The sequence below is a fragment of the Theobroma cacao genome, chromosome 8 (assembly GCF_053813885.1).
Source record: "Theobroma cacao isolate CCN51 chromosome 8, ASM5381388v1, whole genome shotgun sequence".
Classification (NCBI taxonomy): domain Eukaryota; kingdom Viridiplantae; phylum Streptophyta; class Magnoliopsida; order Malvales; family Malvaceae; genus Theobroma; species Theobroma cacao.
This window is the reverse complement of record NC_142646.1, coordinates 485,774-507,613: the sequence shown is the minus strand read 5'-3', so window position 1 is coordinate 507,613 and position 21,840 is coordinate 485,774. Positions and strand designations below refer to the sequence as shown.

Below are 21,840 nucleotides of genomic sequence, written 5' to 3'. Positions count from 1 at the left end.
AGTCTCCATGCTTGCAGGGATAACAGAGAGACAAAGCTTGTCTTGAACTAATAATCAAAGAGGCAAAAAAAGGGGGGTGTTATAGCCAATTGATCGGCAAGTAACTTCATTGAAATTTTTATGTCAAAGCAGAAGAATAAACGATTAACATTTCAGAGTGTAAGAGTTACAGAAACTAATCTGATATGATAAACATCATAATTACATTCCTAATACTCGGTCTATGCCCAACATAGTTCAACCACCTTAAAGACTAGCAGGTTTTGATACCCCAGAGCCAAGAAAGAGCAAGGGCAAGAGAGAAGCTTGCTGCATCTCTCCCCATCCTTGACCCCAGATGTGAATCACCAAGAGGATTTCCCAAATCAACTGTACAGGATGTCATGAAGTGATAGGACAGCCCAACTATTGCACTTGTCAAGCCAAAAGAAACAGGAAAAATCATTTCCAACCTCAGACAAACTTTAATGAACGGAAAAGGCAACATGATAGAGATGAAAGCAACCAATGATGGATAGCTTTGTCCAGTAGTGCCACCTAATTTAGAAGCAAACAGCAAGTTAGAACATAAATAAACAATGAAAAGCTAACTAGAGAAATCATTTCCACAATCTTTAAATGTTAGAAGTCAATGTTCAATATTTGCTACATCTTTCCAAAAATAATTCTCCTAAGACTAGGCAATAAGATTAAGCTTAGTGTTTGAGTTGTGTGCATATGAAACTTTTTTGGTAGTTCTTACAAGTTATAATAAGAGATTATGGTGTATGTATTACTTTGGACAACAGATCGTAAGCATTTCACCTCAACTAAAGTGCAAGCCCGCAACCCCTAACAAACCTCATATCAGTCTTATTATAATTGGCTTGGCACAATAAACAGTATAATTTTTTAGCACAGCATCACTTGGTGCCATCTAACCTTTTTCAAACAATATTGCAAAAGTAACCCAGTCAAGAGGACAACATGGGAACAAGCACACCTAGCAGAAAATTAGCCAGAATTAACACAGCTGTCCAACTTTGAATGGATCTGAAGTTCTTTTTTTTGAAAAGTAAATGAACGTGAAGTTAAGTATAAGGTATTTAGCTACAGCATCTCTATTGAGTATTGAGATACAGCTCTTTCTTTTTCCTGTCCACCAAATCCAAAGATAGGTTAAATGGTGGTAAACCAACAAAAAGCTTTTGCTCTTCTGCCCAGGAAAACCTCTTCATAAGGCATATTAATCTTGATGCTTACAAATACCAAAGGAGTGAGTACATAATACAACAAGAACCATGAACTATGAAGGACCTACATACATACCGCTCTACAACTAAGTCCCTATCATCCGTATACAAAATCATGTATTTCTGAGCTTATCCCTGTATTTGTTCAAATCTTTCACATATAAACCGAATTATTGTTATATTGATGAATTAATTGATACTGAATTCAACTATATACAGTTTATTCATATTCTTTTTCCCTAATGAGAAAGAACCTCATACTTGAATAGCAATGCAAAAGCATCTATAAAACGACAACATTATGAGTTTAGTTCTAAAGCAATCTTTTGACTTGAATTGGATTGAAACACTGAAAATTAAGAAAAAAAAAAAACACACCATACCATGATACCAATAAGCGTTAATTTGAAACAGAAGATTTGTGGAGTTGCTGAGAAGTGAGAGATATCAGAGACTGAAGCTTGGCAACAGCAGAGGTTTTCTCAGGAGGGCATTTGGAGAGAGAAACATTCAAAGAATGGAAAGCTTCATCAAGCTTTCCAGCAGCCAGTGCAGCACATCCAGCTTTATAAGCCTCATCAGCCATTCGGGTATCATACCTAGGCGAATCATGGCCTTTGTTTCTCGACATAGATGAAGATGGGGGGTCAAAGAGAGCTGTAGCACGTGCATATTCGAGATTAGTAATAGCTGTGTTGATCTCTGCCATGAGAGCCTCGGGTGTTAATGGGAAAGTCTTAACTCCATCAAAGACACTGAAGCGAGGATTTCCTTCCCCAGAACCCATCAGCTTCCAAGAGTCTTTTAGTCAATGAACCTGGGCTTCACGCTTCACTTTCCGTTTTGATCTTCAAAAACCCAACATTCAATGAATTAATCAACTCCAAATTACTTAATTAATTGTAGCGAAAACGATAAAAGGTCTGGAACGTAGTCCTGTTCGCAGAGGAAGAAAAAGTGGTAGAGACACTAACCTTGTGTAATCGGTCCATCTGAGTTGCGTGAATTAGTTGGACAAGCAAGAAAGCTTCGCCCATCCGACAGCCCAAAGAGTTAAAGCCAAGGATCGGATTTATTGACGTATCGACGTTTCGAGACGTGGAGCAGATCAATCTACTTTCCTTCGATTTTTCTTACCCTTTTCTTTTCCGTTAAGAACTAATTGCTCATTAAAAAACAAGATTAAGTACGAAAATTAATGTAAAATTTTTAAAGATTGCCATGGAAACTATCCCCAACAACGAGTCAGACTGTTTTTGGGATCAGTCGATTCTCTGTTACCCTGTTTCTGGCTTCTTGGTTTGGTTACTCAATCATCAACATGTATAAGCTTTGAAAAGTTAACCATTGCAGGGCAAGCCACAGGCCATAAGGCTTTATATGGTGAGCCCATGTCGGGGCCAACTACCGAGCCCCATGAATTGGTGCTGAATTTTATTTCTTACTGGGACCAAATGCTATATGTTTCAAGTTCCATCATCCTTGGTCTCAGCAGGCATGCCTGGTTTTCACATTGCACTACACATACAACAAAACAGAACCATACCTAATCACATTCTGATAAACATATCCTCAAAAATGATCGAGGAAACTTTCCTCAAGATTGTTCACTCGGTATAAAAAAAGTTACACAACATAGAATATCTTCATCTGCTCCCTATGGCTGCCATAGACCTCAACTGCTTCACTTCATATCTAATGCTTTCATAGCACAATTAAAAGAATAACTTAATCATCAATTAGAATTGAAAAAAGGTAAACTGATCACAAACAACCATCACTCGGAACTTTAATATCTGGATTTATCATCAGACGAACAAGCAATGAACAAGAACCACAAGGGAGAACAACTGATGCCTGTAAAGCATCAGGGGTCCTTAAAGATATCTCAGTCCCATCCCTCAACAAAGTGTACCCCATTTTACCCAACTCTGACGAATCAACAGAGAAGTGATCACCACATCGGCACTGGTAAAAGAGTTCTATGACCTCTCCAGCATCTTCAATCATCATATCCTCCAAGCTGATGTCTTCTGAGGCCACTACATCCTGTCTCGAAATTCGCAGCTCACTATCATAGACTGCACGTGACTTGGCATCGCCAAGGATTTCCCAAGCCTTCTGTACTCTTAAAAATCTATCTCCTGACTCATGATCAGAATGTAATTTATCTGGATGAGAATTAAGAATAGCAGATCGATAACTTGTGCGAATTTCTTCATAGCTCGCATCTTCCTTCACAGACAGAATATCATAGTAAGTTTCTTGGATGGAATTACTTCCAAGAATCATGGTTCACCACCACTAGTTACAAGACCAATATCACTGCAAATACATAAAAATAGATTTCAACGAAGGTTATTTACTCTAAATTTGTCGAAAAGAAACCTTAGTAGAAACTATAACAGTTTAGAAAAGAGAATTCAAGTTTTTTGACCAACTAAACACTGATGAAGGGTAGCTTTTTGCATCAAGGAACCCCCCACATCCGCTTCCCCTATGAAGGGCATTGCGGGTAGTACTCAAAGACTAAAGTATTAGTTCATACTACTTCATAGTGACTTCCCCAAACCCAGACATTCACAATCGAGTGACAGATACTGGAAAAAATTTAAATTTGACCAACACGCATTATCCCTCTTATTAGAAGACATTGTCTGAGATTCTTTTAACTGAAACCTGTCTAATTTTCAAGAATAATCTTAAACGTAAAATGACTCGAATTATGTGTGGAATAACCCTCCAAGGAAAAGAAACCCTAAAAAGCAGAAAATTTTGCATCAGATTGAGCATGATTGATGAAACAGCAGCCAGCTATTAAGAGATTAAAACAAGAAATCTAATTATCAAAATGAGATAAATCAAAGAAGAAAAATCAGTAACTACGAACTTAACACTATCAAATAAGTATCGATTAATCGATTAAAATTGCTCTCGCAAAAAGCAAGAACATTGACCCCCCAAAAAAATGACGAAAAAGAAATGAAGAGAAGAAGAAGAAGAAGAAATCGTACCGAAATCAGTTGATGTTAACGAGTAGTCCGGTTTGATAAACCCTGACCGTACACAATGAGTCGATGAAGCGAACTCTTCCTTGCCTTCTCTTTAGCGAATCCTGGCGCCGGCGCGCAGGGAGAAGGGCAAGGAGAGATGCATAGAGAACTCATGCTACGTCGTCGTTTCCATTTTATGCTTTTGCTTGCACGATTTCTGGCTCAGCCAATCGGGTTCAAGAGTTAAAAGGCTACGTCGTCGTTTTTCAGGTTATGCGTCTGCTTGCAAGAGTTCGGACTCAGCCACTCGGGTTCAAAAGTTAAAAGGTTGAGCTAGGGAAAGATCCATTTACCTTCATTGAATACCCAAAGGCCCAAAATCTTATTCATCGATTTACTACTTGCGTACTAACATGTAAGATTAATTCCTAAAGAATCAACTTGCTAAATTGTTGTTAATCATCCAAGTATGATAAGAGCTTAAGCGAGCTAATATGTGGAATAGAATTGGTCTAAAAGTATTCACATCCAACATTCTAATGTCCTGCACCCGAGTGAATGCTTAGTGGTTGGTGCATGAAATTCCAATTTCCCCTTACAACAGAACCATTTTGACATCTGTAACTAATAATCCACAAAGAAAAGCTTGTCATGTCTTACTATAACCTCATCCCAGCACTGGACTTTCACATCTTAAAATCATCAGTGCTGAGACCACCAATGACCAATATAAATTTCTTGGTACAAAAAATTGACTTGTCAGAAGTAGGGTGGGAGTAACACCACCCGCTTCCCCACCTTTTTCCCTAGGTTGTTCCAAAACCAAAGAGACGATATATGGTACTAATAAGCAGAGGTTAAGTTTTTCATCAGATGTAAATGGGTCATTGTGCAGATTTCGGTAGAGCTAGAGTCAGCTAATCTCGAATTGATTGCCCATCGTGTCTTGTTGATCGGAATTCGGTCATACACTAACAACACCAGATACCCAAGGAACAATAACAGGAGCTGTCGGGTGGCTGTTTCTATATGCTTCAGAATAACTGTCCTTGAAGTTCAGTCGGGGCTTCTCTGACTGCATTTTTTTGTAAAATTTTTAGATTAGCTTGAAGTTGCCAACAACTTCTGTTAGTTGCAAAAGTACAATGAAATGCTAACTTGATGCAAAAGGACACTTACGGCTTTCAGCCAGCACTCCATGTGTTTGTGTTCATATATATCAGGGGAATAGCAACCACCCTCCAATGGACAATAAACCCATATGTTGCATTTCTTTTCACCGGGCTTTGCATGTTTCGCCTGATCTAAGCAAGCCTGGCAGCAATCAGCTGCACTTTCTTTGCGGTGGGTAAGACCCCATCTAACAGCAGCACCATCATAATCCGTATGAAGTTCAGCACGGCATTCTGGTGGAAGAGGCCTCCCAGCTAAAATTTGATCCTCATCTGCTCAAAAGAATTATACCTTAGTAACAGACATTTCTCACCAGAATTTTTCAGCTTCAAAGTGAATGAAATGAGGGTAGGTCCACAACAAATGCAGGGATTTTAGGTTAAATTCATAGTACACAGAATTCGGTTTTTGTGGCAAAGGCATAAATTAATTGATAGCCAAACCCCTCTCTCTCTCTCTCTTTTCTTTTTTTGGTACAAGAGCCAAACATCTCTTTTCAAGAAGACCAGAAGAGGTTCCAAGTTCAAATCCCTGCTCTCAAAACTATCAAAAAAGAATCAATTCAACTCTGTTATCTTATCTTAACGAGAAACAGAGGGCTTTATCAACAGGAGAAATTGAATAATTACCAGTATCTTCCACACCCTCAGGCTTATCATCATGTTCTTTATTATTAATCTCGGTGGGTATCCAAAGGCCAATGTCTTCCAAAAGCATAGCCCAACTAGACTCCAAGGTTTTTACTAACATCCCTACAAATAAAATAGTTAGTCAGAATGGTAAGCACTAATATTCTGCCACTAGCGAAAAATCTTGCATCTCAACACATAAACTAAAGTAACAAAATATACCACCTTTCAGATTTTAAGTTACCTGCTTCCTCTTGTGAAAGAGTTGATTTCAAACCCTCTCCTCCAAGGGCCAACATCTTGGCTTCTTTTAGTTTCTCCTTGCGCCAGGTTTCAACCACTTCTGTTAACCCGAGAAGAATATCAACAAAAAAACTAGCAACTTACTAATAAAATACCAAGACAAAGCGACAGCTGATTAGTTGTCCTCATATGGTATGACCTACAATATTATTGACTACTTTCAAACAACTCTTTTGACACACGGCAAATACTTGTACAATAACTCTTACCTAATTGCTGAAATGGGTTTGCTAGGAGAATTGGGAGGGCTTGTTGAGGAATTCAAAACAGATAGAGTTTATAAGAATCTATCCAATCCTGTATTAGTTAAAACCAGTTTGCTGCTGATTTGGAAACTGCATCTGATAGGGAATATCAAGTTTCCATTTCTATCAAATCATAAAAGTAAAGATCTTTAGATTTAGAGCTTATCAGCAACCAGCAGTAAAATAATCCCGATTCCCTTTTTCAGAAGCTAATATTTCCCACTAAAAGTTAAAAAAAAAAAACAGAAAAGAAAAGGGATCCGGCTCACAATAATTTTGAAAATTGTTAATAAAAGATCAATTTTCGACTAACAGTCACATTCAGTTTGGGCAATACCAAATATATGAAGCTCATACTTCCCCAACATAATTTGAACTGTGGCCCCATTAAGACTACTTCCCTGAGTGTTAAGCTATTTTGTACTATATATTTTTATTCCTAAATAGTTAGCAGGGTCCACATAATGAGGTATAAGTCATAACCAAAATCAAAAGGTAAAAAAGTCGGTCCTTTCTACACGAAAAAAGACAAATGAAAGATGGACAAATACAATTGGCTCTCCAAAAGCACCAGGACGACCGTGTAAAGACTCCTACATGTAATGACTATATCTATTCATAAAAGTTATTCCAACAAAAAGGTCCATGGCTTGTTACCATAACAAGAGATGAAATGGTACTGCAATTGTGTTCTTCATAGTAGGTGGAACAGAGGATATTTGGCTTCTATGAAATTAAATGCAAGGATATGGTACCAGGAAAAGGAAAAAGCTGCAGAAGCAAAAGCAGGATATGATAAAACACCAATTATACACAAAATTCTTAAGGAGAATTTAAGAATTTATTGAGTGGAACAGTGGACACCAACAAAAAACCTGATTGTTTTTCCCTAAATTTATTGTTAGAAATACATCCTAACCAATGGATTGACACCGTTCTTCAATCAAGAGTGTTGATACATAATATGCTTTTTCACAGATTACAAATCAAAAAAGAAAAGAATCTTGACTCATAATAACTCAGCACCACAAGATTGACAAATATTGCATTTCATCCTAATCCAATCAGTCAATTTTTTTTTTTAAGTATGCAATCAGTCAATTGACGACAGTCTTCTACAAATTATTGATTCAGTGGTTAGCCTTAACTTTGAGTTTATCAATTGATATGTACTGCATTATAAAACAAATATATTTTTGGACTTTTGGATGATACTATATCAATAAGATTATGGGCCTTGGCAAACTGTAAGAAAGGGAGTGAATCCACAGCACACTTAATGGAAATTAAGCAACATGGATACTAGATCCTAAATGTACTTAAGACTTAAAACTTTCTTACTTTGATGAAACTTTTTGAGATATTCCACTTAAGAAAGCATCACAAACAACATCATAGATGACAGGAACAAACTTTCAAAATAGATTTCTTCAGAATTAATGGAGATTTCCATTTTCTTTTCTGAAAGATCAAGAATATGATCCCTAAGATGATCATGTTTCAGCAACAATAATCTTTCTACCAAGAAATATGCACACTAACATCAGATATTATTTTGAGAGGAAAAACAGAATAATTGACCCTACATATCAACACATTTAATTTTGCATGCAGAAATTTTCCAATGTCATTATTGCATTACTTATAATTCCTGCATGCTAAACCAGCTAATCACACATCTGCGAGTTTCCATAATAGGAATGCATTTAAAACTCTGATTTATTCACTAACAGATTATCTATAACTTGCAAATTTTTTTAGCTGCCAGCTCCAATGAACTTACACCAAAGAGCCCTATTTCCATACATCATAAATGCTGAATTAATGTATAATATAACTACACTTAAGCTTCAATAAAACACTACTTACTAAACAAGAACAATAATAGGCAGAAAAACGGACATCATGTTATCTTTAAGCGGTAGAATAATTGAACAAAACAGTCAAAAAGTAAAAGGAAATACCAACCCTGCTGCTCACTGGCATTGGCATTTGGTCTCAAACTTCTCAATCTCTGCAGGATCTCATCAGTTATCTTATGCTTAACAGCCTGCGGCAGTTCAGCCACTGATTCTTCACCCGAAAATTCATGTTTCAATTGCTTTACCTGACAAACAGTATCCCCCAATCAAAAGCATTATCACCAACAAAATGGGAGGAACAAGAAAAAAGGAAAGATGGGTAATTAGCATACCAATTTAACAAGCTCTACAGGTTCACTGGCTCTTCGAATCTTCATTGATTCTTCCATTTTCCTAATCTGATCTGGTGTATACTTTACAACTGGAAAAAACAAAACATCCCCCAGAAATCATAACACTGAACAAGAGAAAATTTATCAATGAAACAAAAAAAAAGAGTAGGCAAAGCTGATAGACACTTACCATTATCTTTATTGGAATAAATGTAGAGAGAAGCGTAGAGATGACGAAGAACATAGAGAGCAATAACAATGTTAACGGAACAAACAATCAGAGTGATTCTTTTATACGAGCACTGGCCCTGACCCGAACCCGAACCAAAACCGCCCCATTTGGCTCTGCCTTCTCTGGCCATCTCCCTCTCCGTTTTTCCTCCTTCCTCCACTCCCTCATCCCACCATATCCCCCTTATCTTTCCTTTTAAGCTTTCCCTCTCCGAACAGATCGATCAAATGGGATTCACCAGATCGCACCAATCAACCAAACTTCCTTCCTTCCTTCCTTCCCTTCAATCTATTACTTCCCAATCCACACAGAGAAACGGAGGCACACCACTGAACTGTTCCCTTTGCGTGCGTATTTGGTGTAGGTTTTTTTCTCTTTTTTTTTTTTTTTCCCTCTGGTTACTAATTTGCGCCGGGTTAATGCAGGGGGAGCTCCGCTTAGGTAGGAAGGTGATTAATTAATTTTAAGTGGGGATTAGAGGAATGATTAATTGGGTTTGATTTAGCTTTCCAATTATTGACGTTTGTTGGTTGGGGTTGTCCTTTCACGACTAATACTATCTCCTTTTCGTATATATATATATATATATATATATATATATATATATATATATTTGAACATATTTTTTAATATAATAAAATATTATTTTATATTATGGACCAAAAAAAGTGATTAACAATTTTAACAGCATTTTACGTTTGATTAGGAGCTTTAATTAAAAGTGATTTTGGAGGTATATTTTACGTTGTGCGGCCGCCCTTGGGCTAACGTGCGCTTAGGAGTAGCGCTTACTCCATTTAAAGCTGCGTGTGGAATTTTCATCACTTTACTACAAGTAGAAAATTGTATAATATCTTATATCTATCACTTATAATGACAGGCATTGCCCTTTAGGATTTATTAGAATAATAAGCTTTATTTTATAACTAGGAAATTTAATTATATTAATTCTTTAGGATAATGGTTCTTTAGATGTGATCTTTATCACATATAACTTTTTTAATATTTAAAAAATTTTAGAACTCATGAGTAATTAAATTTCGTACAATCAATTATGTGGCTGGTTGGTTTTAAGGCCACGTCAACCGCTATCATTCAACCTAACTAAAACGCAAGTTATTCTTTTTTTTTTTTTCTACGTGAAGAAAAAAAATATTTTATTATTATTATTTTCAGAAACAGATTTCCTTGTGGAAATCTTAACCAACCTGCATCGGATGGGGATCGCAAGGCTGCGGTCCGCTCTGGCTTGCTAAATTTATGATCTCGCGGTGCATGAAACACGGAGCATTGGGTTAGACGCCGACCGCACTCTTTGTCTCTATTTTTCTTCTTGCTTCTTATTCACTTCATTCACCACCAATGTAATTACTATTTTATTTTAAATATTAAAAAAAAAGACCACATGTTATACGAAAAATAATATAATTTGATATTTTAATTATTATTTGAGTGATTTTCAACCTCATATGTTTATCCATACTCAATATTAAAATTTTTTAAAAGTTTTTTTTTTTCGAACCTTACCAAATATATGTCTATTTTAAAAATAAAAATAAGTCAAAGTTTTGAAAGTTTCATGGGCTAAGTACTTCCATTTACATTTATATAATTCATATGTCATGAATTTATATTTTTAATTTAAAAAATATATTTATAAAATAGAATAAAGTTTTGATTCATAAATTCAATAGGATTCATGATATTTTATAACATTTAATTGTGAAATTGAGAGGTAGTGTTGTCATTAGTTTTAGTTTGTTGTACTAACTCTTTTATTTATAGAGAAAATTAGTTTGAATTTATTTCGATTTTTATACCTTTAATTAAATCTCGTGTTACTGAATAATTGGATAAATTTTAATATTATTTGTTATAAATTTATATTTTTAATATAAAAAAATACTCATTATCTAAAAAAATTATTTATTAATTTAAAATTATTTTATTTATTAATAATATGAGTTTCATGACATGTAAATATAGAAAATCAAACAAAAAAGATTAATTATCCTTGACTATATAAACAAAGAAAAAGAAAACGTGTAATGAAACCAAATGGGAACCATACCATGTGGCTATCCATTCCAAAAAAGAAAACCAGAGACTAAACTTTTTATTTTTTTCTGGTCCTCACTCCTCAACAAGAAAAAATAGACATTGGATCAAATTAAAAGCAATTAATCTCTATTAACCACGTGAATACATAAGTTTAATTATTATACTCACTTGTTTATTCTTATCAAGATCATTAAATTAATATAAGAGTAGAATTTCTTTACATTTGGAAAACTTAAACCAAATTTTAGTTATAAATTTAATGAATTGGGGAAATAAGATATGCAAAAACTATAGGTTAAGAAATGGACCGTGAGTTAATTATGATTTTGTAGATATGTTTTCGTCACGTCAATTCTTAAGCCACAACTGTGCTTTGGTCATCTCTTTGGATGGACTCTTTCTCTTCTTGAATTGACGACAAACAATAATTGGAAAAACAGAAGGAAAAAGTGGAGCTGTTCTCCTACTCTCGGCCGCTTCACATTGTTGTGAGCCGCAACTGACCAAGACTTGACTTTGGACACGGAACATGCATTCGTCATCCAATTATTAATTGCCACGACATGGTATCAGGGGTAGTTCGGTCACTTAGTTTGCGAAAGCTGGCGTTTGCGGGAACCGAATGATGATATAAATGATCGCATCGGAATTCGTCGATCTTTCTGTCCACATTTCCCCCAGTAGTCCGTCGCCCCATCTCTACACCTATAAAAAGCTGGAAAAAAAAAAAAAATTCAAACTTGCATTATTATTTTATTTTAATTTATTTATTTCATTTTTTGTCCATAGATTGAATCGAATTCTCTGCAATTTCTACCTTTCCTGAAGTGTAGGGACTAGGAGAAAAGCTTAATCGTCGCTTGGAAATTCGAGTGTAAAGGTAAGGAAGCGAGAATGTGGGGATTTGGGGGGAGATATTATTGGGGGAGAAAGGAAAGGGTGGAAAGAAGGGAAGGCGGGATAGTGGTGGTGTTTGCTTGGATGTCGAGTCAAGAGAAGCACTTGCAGAACTACGTTCAGCTTTACGCTTCCTTGGGTTGGGATTCTCTCGTTTGCCATTCAGAGTTCCTAAACATGTATGCTCTTTTAGCTAATTTTCGGCGGCGGATTTAGTTTTATTGGATTCTTTGTTGTATAGTTATTATGTTGGTTGGTGGTGCTTTTGACTTTCTGTAGTACTTGATCTTCACTGCTGTAAATTGGTCCTTGCTTGATCGTGGGAAATAGAATCTTGACCTGTTTTTGTTTTTTGGTTTTTTTTTTTTTTGATGCTTGATCTTGAATTTCTATGATGATTTCATTCTGATTAAAAAGGAATAGGTTATGCAAATTTCATTCATTGAAAGTTGAGAATTACTGGTAAGAATGGCTGCGTATTTTCAAATGGCTTCGGTTGATTCGTTTGGACTGAAATTGACTCATGGATGTGCATCTGCTTAACGTGATTGTCTTTGGAGTTGGATTTTGATGTATGCAATCTGTGTAGGTTCTTCCCTGAGAAGGCTGCAGCTCTAGCGTTAGATCTTCTCAAGGAACTTGTTGAGGTAATTAAATTCACTCGATCAATATATTCGAAGGGAAAGCCGCCTTTCAAATGGTTTCCCTGAACACAAACTCGGGGTTTGGCTCAAGTGTTTTGGAATGTGTTAGATTCTAGATTGGGGCATACTCTCTGATGGAAAGAGGAGTTTGCTATCAATGCTCTCAAGTTTCTTCCATGAGTCAATCTTCAGTCATCGTGTAGTTTGAAATTTTATGCTTTGGTACATTGAGGGGATTGTTCTCTTATTTTTTACTTTTGTATGTAGGAGCTAAAGATGAAGCCATGCCCTGTGGTCTTTGCATCTTTTTCTGGTGGTCCTAAGGCCTGCATGTACAAGGTTCTTCAGGTAATTCTTTCAAACCTTTGAAAACCCCATTTTTTTTTACCTTATATGTTGAAATACTTGTTTCCATTTGTTTCTCTGATGGTGTATTTTTATGATTTCTTTTCTGCAGATGATTGAGGGATTGTGTGAAGTACAAGGAAATCCAGTAAGTTATATCTCTATCAAGATGATAACTGCTTAAATCTTGTTTTTGTATATCCAATATTATTCCTTACCGTATCTGGAGAGGTAAACACATGTGTCTGTTGTTAATGACACTATTACTACATCAAGACTGGAAATCATTGTTTGTGTTTTCCCGTAAGACATGAAAATCAGCTTATTATTAGTATAATGGCATTTGGGCATAAATGTTTACTTGAGGAATTATCAATATGGTTTATTAACATTATTACAGACATTTAAGTTCTACTTGTCCAATTAATCTTCTTTTACTTCTGGTGAAGGATGACCTCCAGCTGGTGAAGGAATGCTTTTCGGGCCATATTTACGATTCTAGCCCTGTCGATTTCACCAGTGATTTGGGTGCCCGATTTGTTGTTCACCCAACAGTTCTCAAAATGTCTCATCCACCAAGAATAGCATCATGGATAGCAAATCAAATTGCTTCTGGTCTTGATGCTCTCTTCCTCAGCAGGTTTGAATCCCACCGTGCTGAGTATTGGCAGACTCTATATGCCTCTGTGGTAAGTGTACAATAAATTATCTCATTGAAGTTATTACTCCCATACTTTTGTTTACAGTTTACTCATTGCCAATCTTATGCAGAGTATGGGGGCCCCATATCTCATTTTATGCTCTGAAACTGATGATCTTGCTCCTTATCAAATTATCTGCAATTTTGCTCAAAGAATAGAACAACTTGGGGGTGACATAAAACTTGTGAAGTGGAATGGTTCTCCTCATGTAGGTCAGGTTCTAAACTTACGAGTAGTTGCCTCTATTAAAAGTCGGCCATACCATATATAATGTGTTAATCTGGGTTTCATAGTGGAGTAATAACATATTGAAACTGAAAGATGAGGGATGGGACTGTGGGGGCGTACAATTCATTCATGCTCAAGCATGCACACACGCTGCAGCAACCATCTTTTTTCGTTTCATAAACATTATGACGCATATGATCTTTGCTTACACTAAATCCAGACGGCATTGACAATTTGGTGTCTTTCTTTCAATAATGCTTAGACAAGAAACCTTCCAGAAGGAACAAATGTTTGTGCTATACATTTGGAAGAAACATGTTTTGGTATAAGACTCATGTTATGTGCATGCATAAAAAAGGTTGTATACTTATTGTCTTAAACATAAGCCTATGTGATTCAGTAGTAGAGAAAAAATGACAGAAAATAAGAATGAGAGGACAAAGGGATCAAAGATAGGAGGAGGATATAATTAATAGAGAAATTTAAAGCCTATACCAGTTTCTAAATAGTCAAAGCCCCCTTGATTTGAAAATAACTAGGCATTTATAGACTCCGCATAATGCTTGGTAGCAAAATGATAGAAATGACCTAGTAACTTTTTAAAAGAATCTAGATATAAAGTTTATGAATGGAGTCCATAAAATAAATCCCAAAATAATATAGCTCTTCTGTTTGGATCACTACTTTTAATTTTTTATACTTGAACGTGATTAATTCTGAAAGTATATTCAGACAAATAATGTTGACATGTTCAACTCATTTCAATTTCTGGTCTTTACAGGTCATTATCGGCATTATCCATTTGAATACAAGGCTGCTGTGACTGAGCTTCTCAGTAAAGCAGCTGCCTCATATTCCCAAAGAATTCAGCGACTCGACGGTGAACGAATGGGGTTAGCAGGGACACATGATGAAATCTCTGAGCCAATCTCTGATATCAGCAAAACAGCCTTAAGCCCAAACCAGAGCTTTCAGGGAACTCTGGTGCAAAGTGACCATTTCCTCTTGCCTAGCTCAATAGAATATTACGAGGGTAGAGATTTTATGCAAGATGAACACAAGGAAGGTATGATCCGTTTGCCTCACCCACCAAGCATTAATGTCCATGGGGTTCTTGGTCAAATCCTTTTCGATGTCTGTGTTCCCCAGAATGTTGAAGGTTGGGATATGAAGTCATCAGATTCCTCGAGCAGACGCCCTTATACCTGTGCATGGCGAAATTCTCATTTTAATCCAATCAAATGCATACGTCGATCCAGACTATAACATATCTGGCTGACTACTCTTAGCAGAGGCTTTCGAGAGTTCAGTGGGGGAATGCCTTTAAACCGGGGCCCTTAGCAAAATGAAACTCCTAAAGGAATGAAAAGGGGCAATAGATGGGGATGGAGAGGTGATTTTCTGTTTTGTAGAAACAATATAGATCACTGCCACAATTTGAGCTGATGACCTCTGTTCTAACGTAAAATGTATAGTGACTTTACTGGAAATACCCTAACTTGATGTGGTGTTGTTGGAAATAAGACAACTGTGTTCGATTAAGTATCTGCTGACTTGCCAGGGTCATGAATCTAGATTACGAGTAATGAGGAGTTTGTTTGCAGGCTCAATGAGATGCACTTGTTACCCTCCAATGGATACTTATGCTAGAGAAAAATCCTGGCAAGGAATAGGTGCTGTAACACTAACCCCATGCTTGCGTATCTCTACTTTCTTGTATTATTAATTTGGTTAGTTCAAATGCACTGACTATTAAGTATTATCACCCAAAAAATGGTTTGAAGAGATTTGATCATAGGACTAGGGAATCCAAATCGTAATATTTTCATCCCCTGTTTTCCATCTCATATATATCTGTATTATTTCTTTGTCTCCCCCCAAAGAGATATTTATTAGTTTAAATAATAATAATAATAATAATAATAATATACTTATACAAGAAATGAATTCAATAATACAGCACGCTCCATTTCCCTTCTACGCTTTCCATTGGGGAGGATGGAGGAAGCCGTATTAAAAACCCTTAAACGGGAATCCTTGCGGATTTTGACTTGGAAGCGAGAAGAATATGAAGATACTGGTGACTGGCGCGTCGGGTTATCTCGGAGGAAGGCTGTGCGACGCTCTGGTGAGCCGCGGCCACTCCGTCCGGGCCTTTGTCCGTCGTACCAGCGACCTCTCTGGGCTTCCTTCACCCACCCATGGCTCCTCTTTGGAACTAGCATACGGCGACGTCACCGATTACCGATCCCTTCTAGATGCCTGCTCCGGCTGCGACGTCATATTCCACGCTGCTGCCCTCGTCGAATCTTGGGTTCCCGATCCTTCTAGATTCTTCTCCGTAAGCTTAACCTAATTTTTCACTTCTCACTTAAAACTATTCTGTTTTCAAGTGCACTGATGAGATGTCGTCTTCAAATTATTTAAGGTCAACGTTGGTGGTCTGAAGAACCTGCTGCAAGCAGCTAAGGAGACAAAGACGATCAATAAGATCATATATACGTCGTCGTTCTTCGCTGTTGGTCCTACCGATGGATATATTGCCGATGAGAATCAAGTAGTAAAATGGAAAACATTTAACCACTCTGATTACAACAGAAATCAATGAAAGAAAATTGTTTCTGATTTTCTAAATTCTGATGGACAGATACATCCGGAGAAGTTCTTCTGCACGGAGTACGAGAAATCAAAGGCGGCTGCAGATAAGATTGCTCTGCAAGCTGTAGCAGAAGGGATGCCCATTGTTCCGGTTTATCCTGGTGTAATTTATGGTCCTGGCAAGCTTACCACGGGCAATGTTGTTGCTCAATTAGTAAGATTTCTTTCTAACTTGTCTTCTTTTGTAGTTTTAATGGCAATACGGCTGTTAATTGTATTAGTAACTGAAAATATTGAATTGTGCTTTCAGATAATTGAGCGGTTTAATTGGAGATTACCTGGTTACATTGGCAGGGGAAATGATAAGTTTTCTTTCAGTCATGTCGAAGATGTAGTAGAGGGTCATATTGCAGCAATGGAGAAGGGTCGACCAGGGGAAAGATATTTACTCACAGGAGATAATGCATCATTCAGGCTTTGTTTTGATATAGCTGCCATTATCACTGAAACTGGTAGGCCTAAATTCAACATCCCTCTAGGTCTGATTGAAGCTTATGGATGGGTTTCTGTTCTTATTGCTCGAATTACAGGGAAGCTTCCTCTCATTAGTCCCCCGGTATGGCTCTGCTCTTTCCCACTATCTTCTTAATAGTTTGTCTTTTCTCTTCTTATTCTTAGTTTTGCTTGCGTGCCCTTTTTTACAAGAATCCTTTATTCTGTTTTGAGCAGACTGTGAATGTTTTAAGACATCAGTGGGCATATACTTGTGACAAGGCGAAATTGGAGTTGGATTACAGGCCTAGAAGCTTGAAAGATGGGCTAGAAGAAATGCTCCCCTGGTTGAAGAGCTTGGGCAAGATAAGATACTAAAAACCGGTTAAGGCCGAGAACAGTATGTGATGGAATGCTGAGAGAAACCTGTGTTCCGTTCGTTGTTTGATGCCGTGTAGAGGTAGCCGTTGCCGTTGTGGTTGGAGCATCAGCGGGTGATGGCGTCAATAAGAAACCGGCTCACTTTCTTTGAGTTAATGAATAGAGTGCCGTTGATGTACAATGCTTGCTTTTGTAATTCGATAAGATCAAATATATATCATAATGAAATACGAAAGCTAAATTAGTTATGTCGAAAATCTATCTCAACACGTTTATACCTTTAATTAGGTGAAGCCAGCCAGATGATCATTTCAAGCTGCAAAATATTGTCAGATAGAGAGAGGGAGAGAGAAGGATAAAATTGTCAAACTGTCTTTCATTTCAAAATTTGATTGAACCGGCGGTTTGGTCGAGGAAAAGGAATAAACCCATTGGAATCAAAATGAGTGGGAACCCAACGGTAGAGTGGGTACTCTATCGTCACTGCGCTATTTCCCATCCGCCAAACGCTTTTTTCTCCATTGGAACTTCCTCTCGGCGAAAATGGTGGTAGCCCGGCAGGAGTTGTCGTACGAGGAATGCCGCCGAAAACGAGTGGAAGAAAACAAGAAAAGAATGGAGGCTCTCAATCTCCCCCAGCTCTCTCAAGCTCTTCGTACCCCATCCTTCAAACCCTCTCCGGTTTGATCTCTTCTGCATTTTATACACCGATATGTGAACTTTCTACTATTCTGGAGCTTACTTTCGTAAGTTTCGTTGTTTATTCCCCGACCCGCAGAGAAAACAGGTGAAACCTCGGACGGGCGAAAAACAATTGGTTGTGGTTAGGAGATCGAGTCGTGTCGCTAACAAACCCGCCCCTGTTTACCATGAAGTGAGTGATTTCGTTACTTCCGTTTAATGGTTTTAGCTAAGTGAAAAAGAAGACCTGACATTTATTTTACTTTGTTGTTTTGTTGAAAGGTTCTTGTGGAAAAGGTGATCATACCTAGAAGAAGGTATGCTGGTTCGGGCATTTTTGATTGTTTGATTTAGTTAGTCTATAACCTTAAGTAGTACCGTTGGTAAATGTAGGGTATCTAAGCACAGGGATTTGTCAAACCGGGTGTATGCTTCGGATGAAGCCAGGGCTGAGGCCTTGGAGAAAGCAGAAAAATTGGAATCTGGTTTAGAGCCTGATTTTCCTACCTTGACAAAGTCGATGCTTCAATCACATGTTACTGGTGGATTTTGGCTGGTTTGTCTATCAATCTAACTTAATGGTTTATTTGCTTTTTGTCGTTGTTTGTTCTCTCTCTAGATGGCAGCTAAGCATTATAGATTTACAGTGGCTCATGACTTCACTGTTAATACATGATTTTGAAAGAAGTTTGGACTTTTGGCCCTCCTCCACAGGCCAATACTTGTGACTAGAGTAGTTTTTTATTTCTTGTTCCTCAAGATTGGGTTTTGAAAACAAAATTATGTTAAGGGTATCAAGATTTTGGTAGATTGCTTTTGTTTGCTATTTCATTCTCTGATGAGCTGCATCTACGTTCAATACTAGAAACACTTCCCATGCTAAAGGCATGATTGAAGATGTGTGCCATTTTCAATTCTTCGTATTCCGGTTACCTATAATGGATTTTAGAGTGTGTAACTTTGATGATCTCATTGCTGATCTGATGTTTAAAACCTGATCTCATGTTATACTTTTAGAACGTAATAAGAATCCTATGTTAGTCCAGGAAACCATGTGGTATTGGTTGGAAACTAGAAACTCTGAAAAATTTTCTTATATTTATACATAAGGTTAGTAGTCAGCTGAATTGGTTTGTGATTACCACATAGGATTTAGGATTGATCATTGCTGTTGGTACTGATGATATCTGCATGTTTTCACCACAAAATAAACTGGTTCTTTTGTAATTAGATTGTACAAGACTTGAACTCCTCATTATTGTAGATTTAATATGGCACTCATCAGTTGGTCTTAAGAAAGAAATAAGGAAGGAAAACAAAAAAGAAGAGGGCAAAAGGCATCTTTTCCTTTGCATTTTAGGGATTGTGTTAATTTATTACTGAAGTAATGGTTGGTTGTTATTTTATGAAATACGTGGACAGGGCCTTCCAGTCCACTTCTGCAAGAGAAACCTTCCAAAACGTGATGAGGTTATGACCTTGATAGATGAAGAAGGTCAAGAGTATCCAGCAATATATTTGGCTAGAAAAACAGGACTCAGTGGTGGATGGAAAGGGTTTGCGGTTGCTCACAAGTTGGTAGATGGGGATGCATTAGTTTTTCAGTTAGTTCGACCTACAACATTTAAGGTGATTGCACTTAATATTCTTCTTCTTCCTCCTATGGTTGTGATTGATTTGTTTAATTGTGAAATATGGTTTGTATTTACAGTAGACTATCCCTTTCTGATGTTGTTGGCGTTCAAATTGCTTTGACAAATTAAGGAGTCACCAATAAAATGTGTGTGGATGTACTATGCGTTTTGATAACCTCTCACCAATTCTACCTTTCCTCTCCAGTAACACAAAAGATCTATTTTTTTGTTTTAAATTTTGAGCCCATGGTCTATGTGTTAGGCGATCTTACAAGAAACAACAAGGGAAATATTCAAAGAACTTAAATAGATAAAAAACATAAAAATTTATTGGTTCAACCATTACTTATGTTGATTGAGTGAAACAGTTCTTATATTATTTAAAAATTAAAATACAATAAAACATCTCTCCTTGATTTACCAAACCAATCCAAATGCCCCATATACACCGTCTGTTGATAGCCTCACAAGAACACTCACTCACATCCACTCTACCTCCACCAAGAGTAAAAAGATAGAGTTATAAGGCTTTTATTCAAAGCACTATACAACTTCTAAAGCTTAAAGAAACACTTCTACGATAAAATGTTCAAAGGAAAATAAGATTACGGCTCGACATTGGAATGAGCTTCTCAAGGGCATTATTGCAGTGAGATAAATTGTATACTGTTATGCTTTGATGTTTGCAATAGTCATGCTCACTCTTTTTCTGTTTTTTTTTTAGGTTTACATTATAAGGGTGAAAGGTTCTGAACAAAGTAACAAGTTATAAGCTTCAAACAGTTTGGACGTTGGAGTCATGGCAGCAGAGTCAAATTTGGGTAATCAATTTGGATGAATATCTACTAAAGTTATATAATCATCGATGTTTCTTAATATCTTGAGTTTTATAATGCTAGTTAGGTGATGATTAGCATCAAATATTCAACACTTATTATCTAATTAGAGTACGTGCAATAGAATCTTGATAAGGACATCCATTTTGGAATCCTCTGCTTTTTCTTAAAACTCGCAAAATGTGCAATATGTTGCATACTTTGTTAGTCTTCTGGGGTTGGGACCCACTTGAACTCCAGTCTTGGCCTCTAAAGTTCACAGGAATGAGAGATTCACCTTGTCTCTCACTCTATTGACATTTTAAGTATGGCACATGGTTTGCATACTAATAAAATCTGAGAGAAAACTGAAAAGTCCTTACGCTATTATCTTTTTCATGGACAAGAAACTATGGTACTTGAAACTTCCATTTCAAACTTCAACTAAGCTTGTTTAACAAGAGACAGTAAGACAAGTTGGATAAGGCTGAGATTGTGGTCTAAACTTTGATGGCAAGAGTAGCTGGAGCAAGAATATGCTGACTTAAAACCAGGGTAGACACATTCAGTGCTGTCAATATTCTCTTATCTGTTGCTTTGCATCTACTCTGAAAGCCTTCCAATCGAATGTTCCCACTGTTATTTCTTTATAACTAATAAGCATTGGATTCACTGGTTCAATTTGACTGACTCTAACTTTGATCACCCTTATGCACTAAATTATTTTTTATATATTATATTAATTTCCGTATTGCAGGTAAAAAGGTTCAAGGAATCTGCCATTATTTTGCTTAAAGTTTTGTCAAACCATGTGGTTGAGAAAAATACTTGCCCTTGTCCATAGATTTTACTTAACCCCAGGACCTGCAACAGATTTATCTATTCCAACTTAAACTAATTTATTAACTATAAGTTATGATTGCAGATAAACCTTTCTCGCTGCACAAATCAATCCATAATTGATGCTACCAGCTTATGTTTTCTTATCTTGTTTTAATATTTTGGACATGGTCAAGGCAGGTCTAATCTAATCAATACTTGTTGGCAGGGTTTCTCTCTGATACAAAGCATTCCCACATCTCACTTTAATTCCCTGTTTTTCCTGGATTCTGGAAATAACCTGAGGACCAATCTCATGCTCATTTCTTTTCTCCCTTTCTTTTTATTATTATTGTAATGTGATGTGGGTGAGCTGTGTTTTTGTTGATTGCAAACACATGTTTGGGCAAAACATAAGGAAAGCTGGCCCCCCCTTTTCCAGCCTTTCCAGCTTGCAAAATGCAAATAAATAGAACATGCTCTCTCTCTCTCTCTCTCTCTCCCGTAGCCTACCTTACTCCTTGGTTTCCCACAAATCCAAAA

General features: G+C 36.9%; 6 protein-coding genes across 10 annotated transcripts; 3 read left to right on the top strand and 3 right to left on the bottom strand.

Annotated features, from left to right (window-relative positions):
• Positions 1-79: 79 nt before the first annotated feature.
• LOC18591232 (uncharacterized) lies at positions 80-2,607 on the bottom strand. Its single transcript, XM_007017230.3, has 3 exons — positions 2,207-2,607; positions 1,616-2,080; positions 80-537 (listed from the first exon to the last, which is right to left on the bottom strand). Exon 2 carries the CDS (start codon positions 2,017-2,019, stop codon positions 1,633-1,635), a length of 387 nt encoding a protein of 128 aa, XP_007017292.2. The 5' UTR covers positions 2,020-2,080; positions 2,207-2,607; the 3' UTR covers positions 80-537; positions 1,616-1,632.
• A 386-nt stretch (positions 2,608-2,993) lies between these two features.
• On the bottom strand, positions 2,994-4,388 carry LOC148761082 (DNAJ heat shock N-terminal domain-containing protein). The gene is made up of 2 exons (XM_088809080.1): positions 4,247-4,388; positions 2,994-3,557 (listed from the first exon to the last, which is right to left on the bottom strand). The coding sequence occupies exon 2, from the start codon at positions 3,522-3,524 to the stop codon at positions 2,997-2,999; it is 528 nt and encodes a 175-aa protein (XP_088665206.1). The 5' UTR covers positions 3,525-3,557; positions 4,247-4,388; the 3' UTR covers positions 2,994-2,996.
• Positions 4,389-4,732: 344 nt separating this feature from the next.
• LOC18591231 (dimethylallyl, adenosine tRNA methylthiotransferase) lies at positions 4,733-9,415 on the bottom strand. Its single transcript, XM_007017229.3, has 7 exons — positions 8,960-9,415; positions 8,770-8,858; positions 8,544-8,682; positions 6,272-6,370; positions 6,028-6,150; positions 5,405-5,670; positions 4,733-5,300 (listed from the first exon to the last, which is right to left on the bottom strand). Exons 1-7 carry the CDS (start codon positions 9,129-9,131, stop codon positions 5,190-5,192), a joined length of 999 nt encoding a protein of 332 aa, XP_007017291.1. The 5' UTR covers positions 9,132-9,415; the 3' UTR covers positions 4,733-5,189.
• A 2,159-nt stretch (positions 9,416-11,574) lies between these two features.
• Positions 11,575-15,419, top strand: LOC18591230 (peptidase, S9A/B/C family, catalytic domain protein (Protein of unknown function DUF829, transmembrane 53)). Of its 2 annotated transcripts, XM_018125743.2 has the most exons (8): positions 11,575-12,138; positions 12,549-12,606; positions 12,871-12,951; positions 13,061-13,096; positions 13,398-13,637; positions 13,720-13,861; positions 14,659-14,943; positions 15,027-15,419. In XM_018125743.2, exons 1-8 carry the CDS (start codon positions 11,957-11,959, stop codon positions 15,032-15,034), a joined length of 1,032 nt encoding a protein of 343 aa, XP_017981232.1. In that variant the 5' UTR covers positions 11,575-11,956; the 3' UTR covers positions 15,035-15,419. The 2 variants fall into 2 exon arrangements, with proteins under 2 accessions (XP_017981232.1, XP_088665076.1); XM_088808950.1 differs by having other exon boundaries at positions 11,601-12,138; positions 14,659-15,419.
• Positions 15,408-17,605, top strand: FLDH (NAD(P)-binding Rossmann-fold superfamily protein). Its single transcript, XM_007017226.3, has 6 exons — positions 15,408-15,550; positions 15,838-16,218; positions 16,306-16,434; positions 16,525-16,689; positions 16,786-17,091; positions 17,205-17,605. The coding sequence occupies exons 2-6, from the start codon at positions 15,946-15,948 to the stop codon at positions 17,343-17,345; spliced, it is 1,014 nt and encodes a 337-aa protein (XP_007017288.2). The 5' UTR covers positions 15,408-15,550; positions 15,838-15,945; the 3' UTR covers positions 17,346-17,605.
• A 123-nt stretch (positions 17,606-17,728) lies between these two features.
• On the top strand, positions 17,729-21,784 carry LOC18591228 (AP2/B3-like transcriptional factor family protein). 4 transcript variants are annotated; one of them, XM_018125747.2, is made up of 7 exons: positions 17,729-18,029; positions 18,127-18,222; positions 18,312-18,346; positions 18,423-18,585; positions 19,452-19,658; positions 20,388-20,484; positions 21,527-21,784. In XM_018125747.2, exons 1-6 carry the CDS (start codon positions 17,892-17,894, stop codon positions 20,433-20,435), a joined length of 687 nt encoding a protein of 228 aa, XP_017981236.1. In that variant the 5' UTR covers positions 17,729-17,891; the 3' UTR covers positions 20,436-20,484; positions 21,527-21,784. The 4 variants fall into 4 exon arrangements, with proteins under 4 accessions (XP_017981236.1, XP_007017287.1, XP_088665077.1 ...); XM_007017225.3 differs by lacking the exon at positions 21,527-21,784 and adding an exon at positions 21,236-21,365; XM_088808951.1 differs by lacking the exon at positions 21,527-21,784 and having other exon boundaries at positions 18,438-18,585; positions 20,388-20,798.
• The last annotated feature ends 56 nt before the right edge of the window (positions 21,785-21,840 follow it).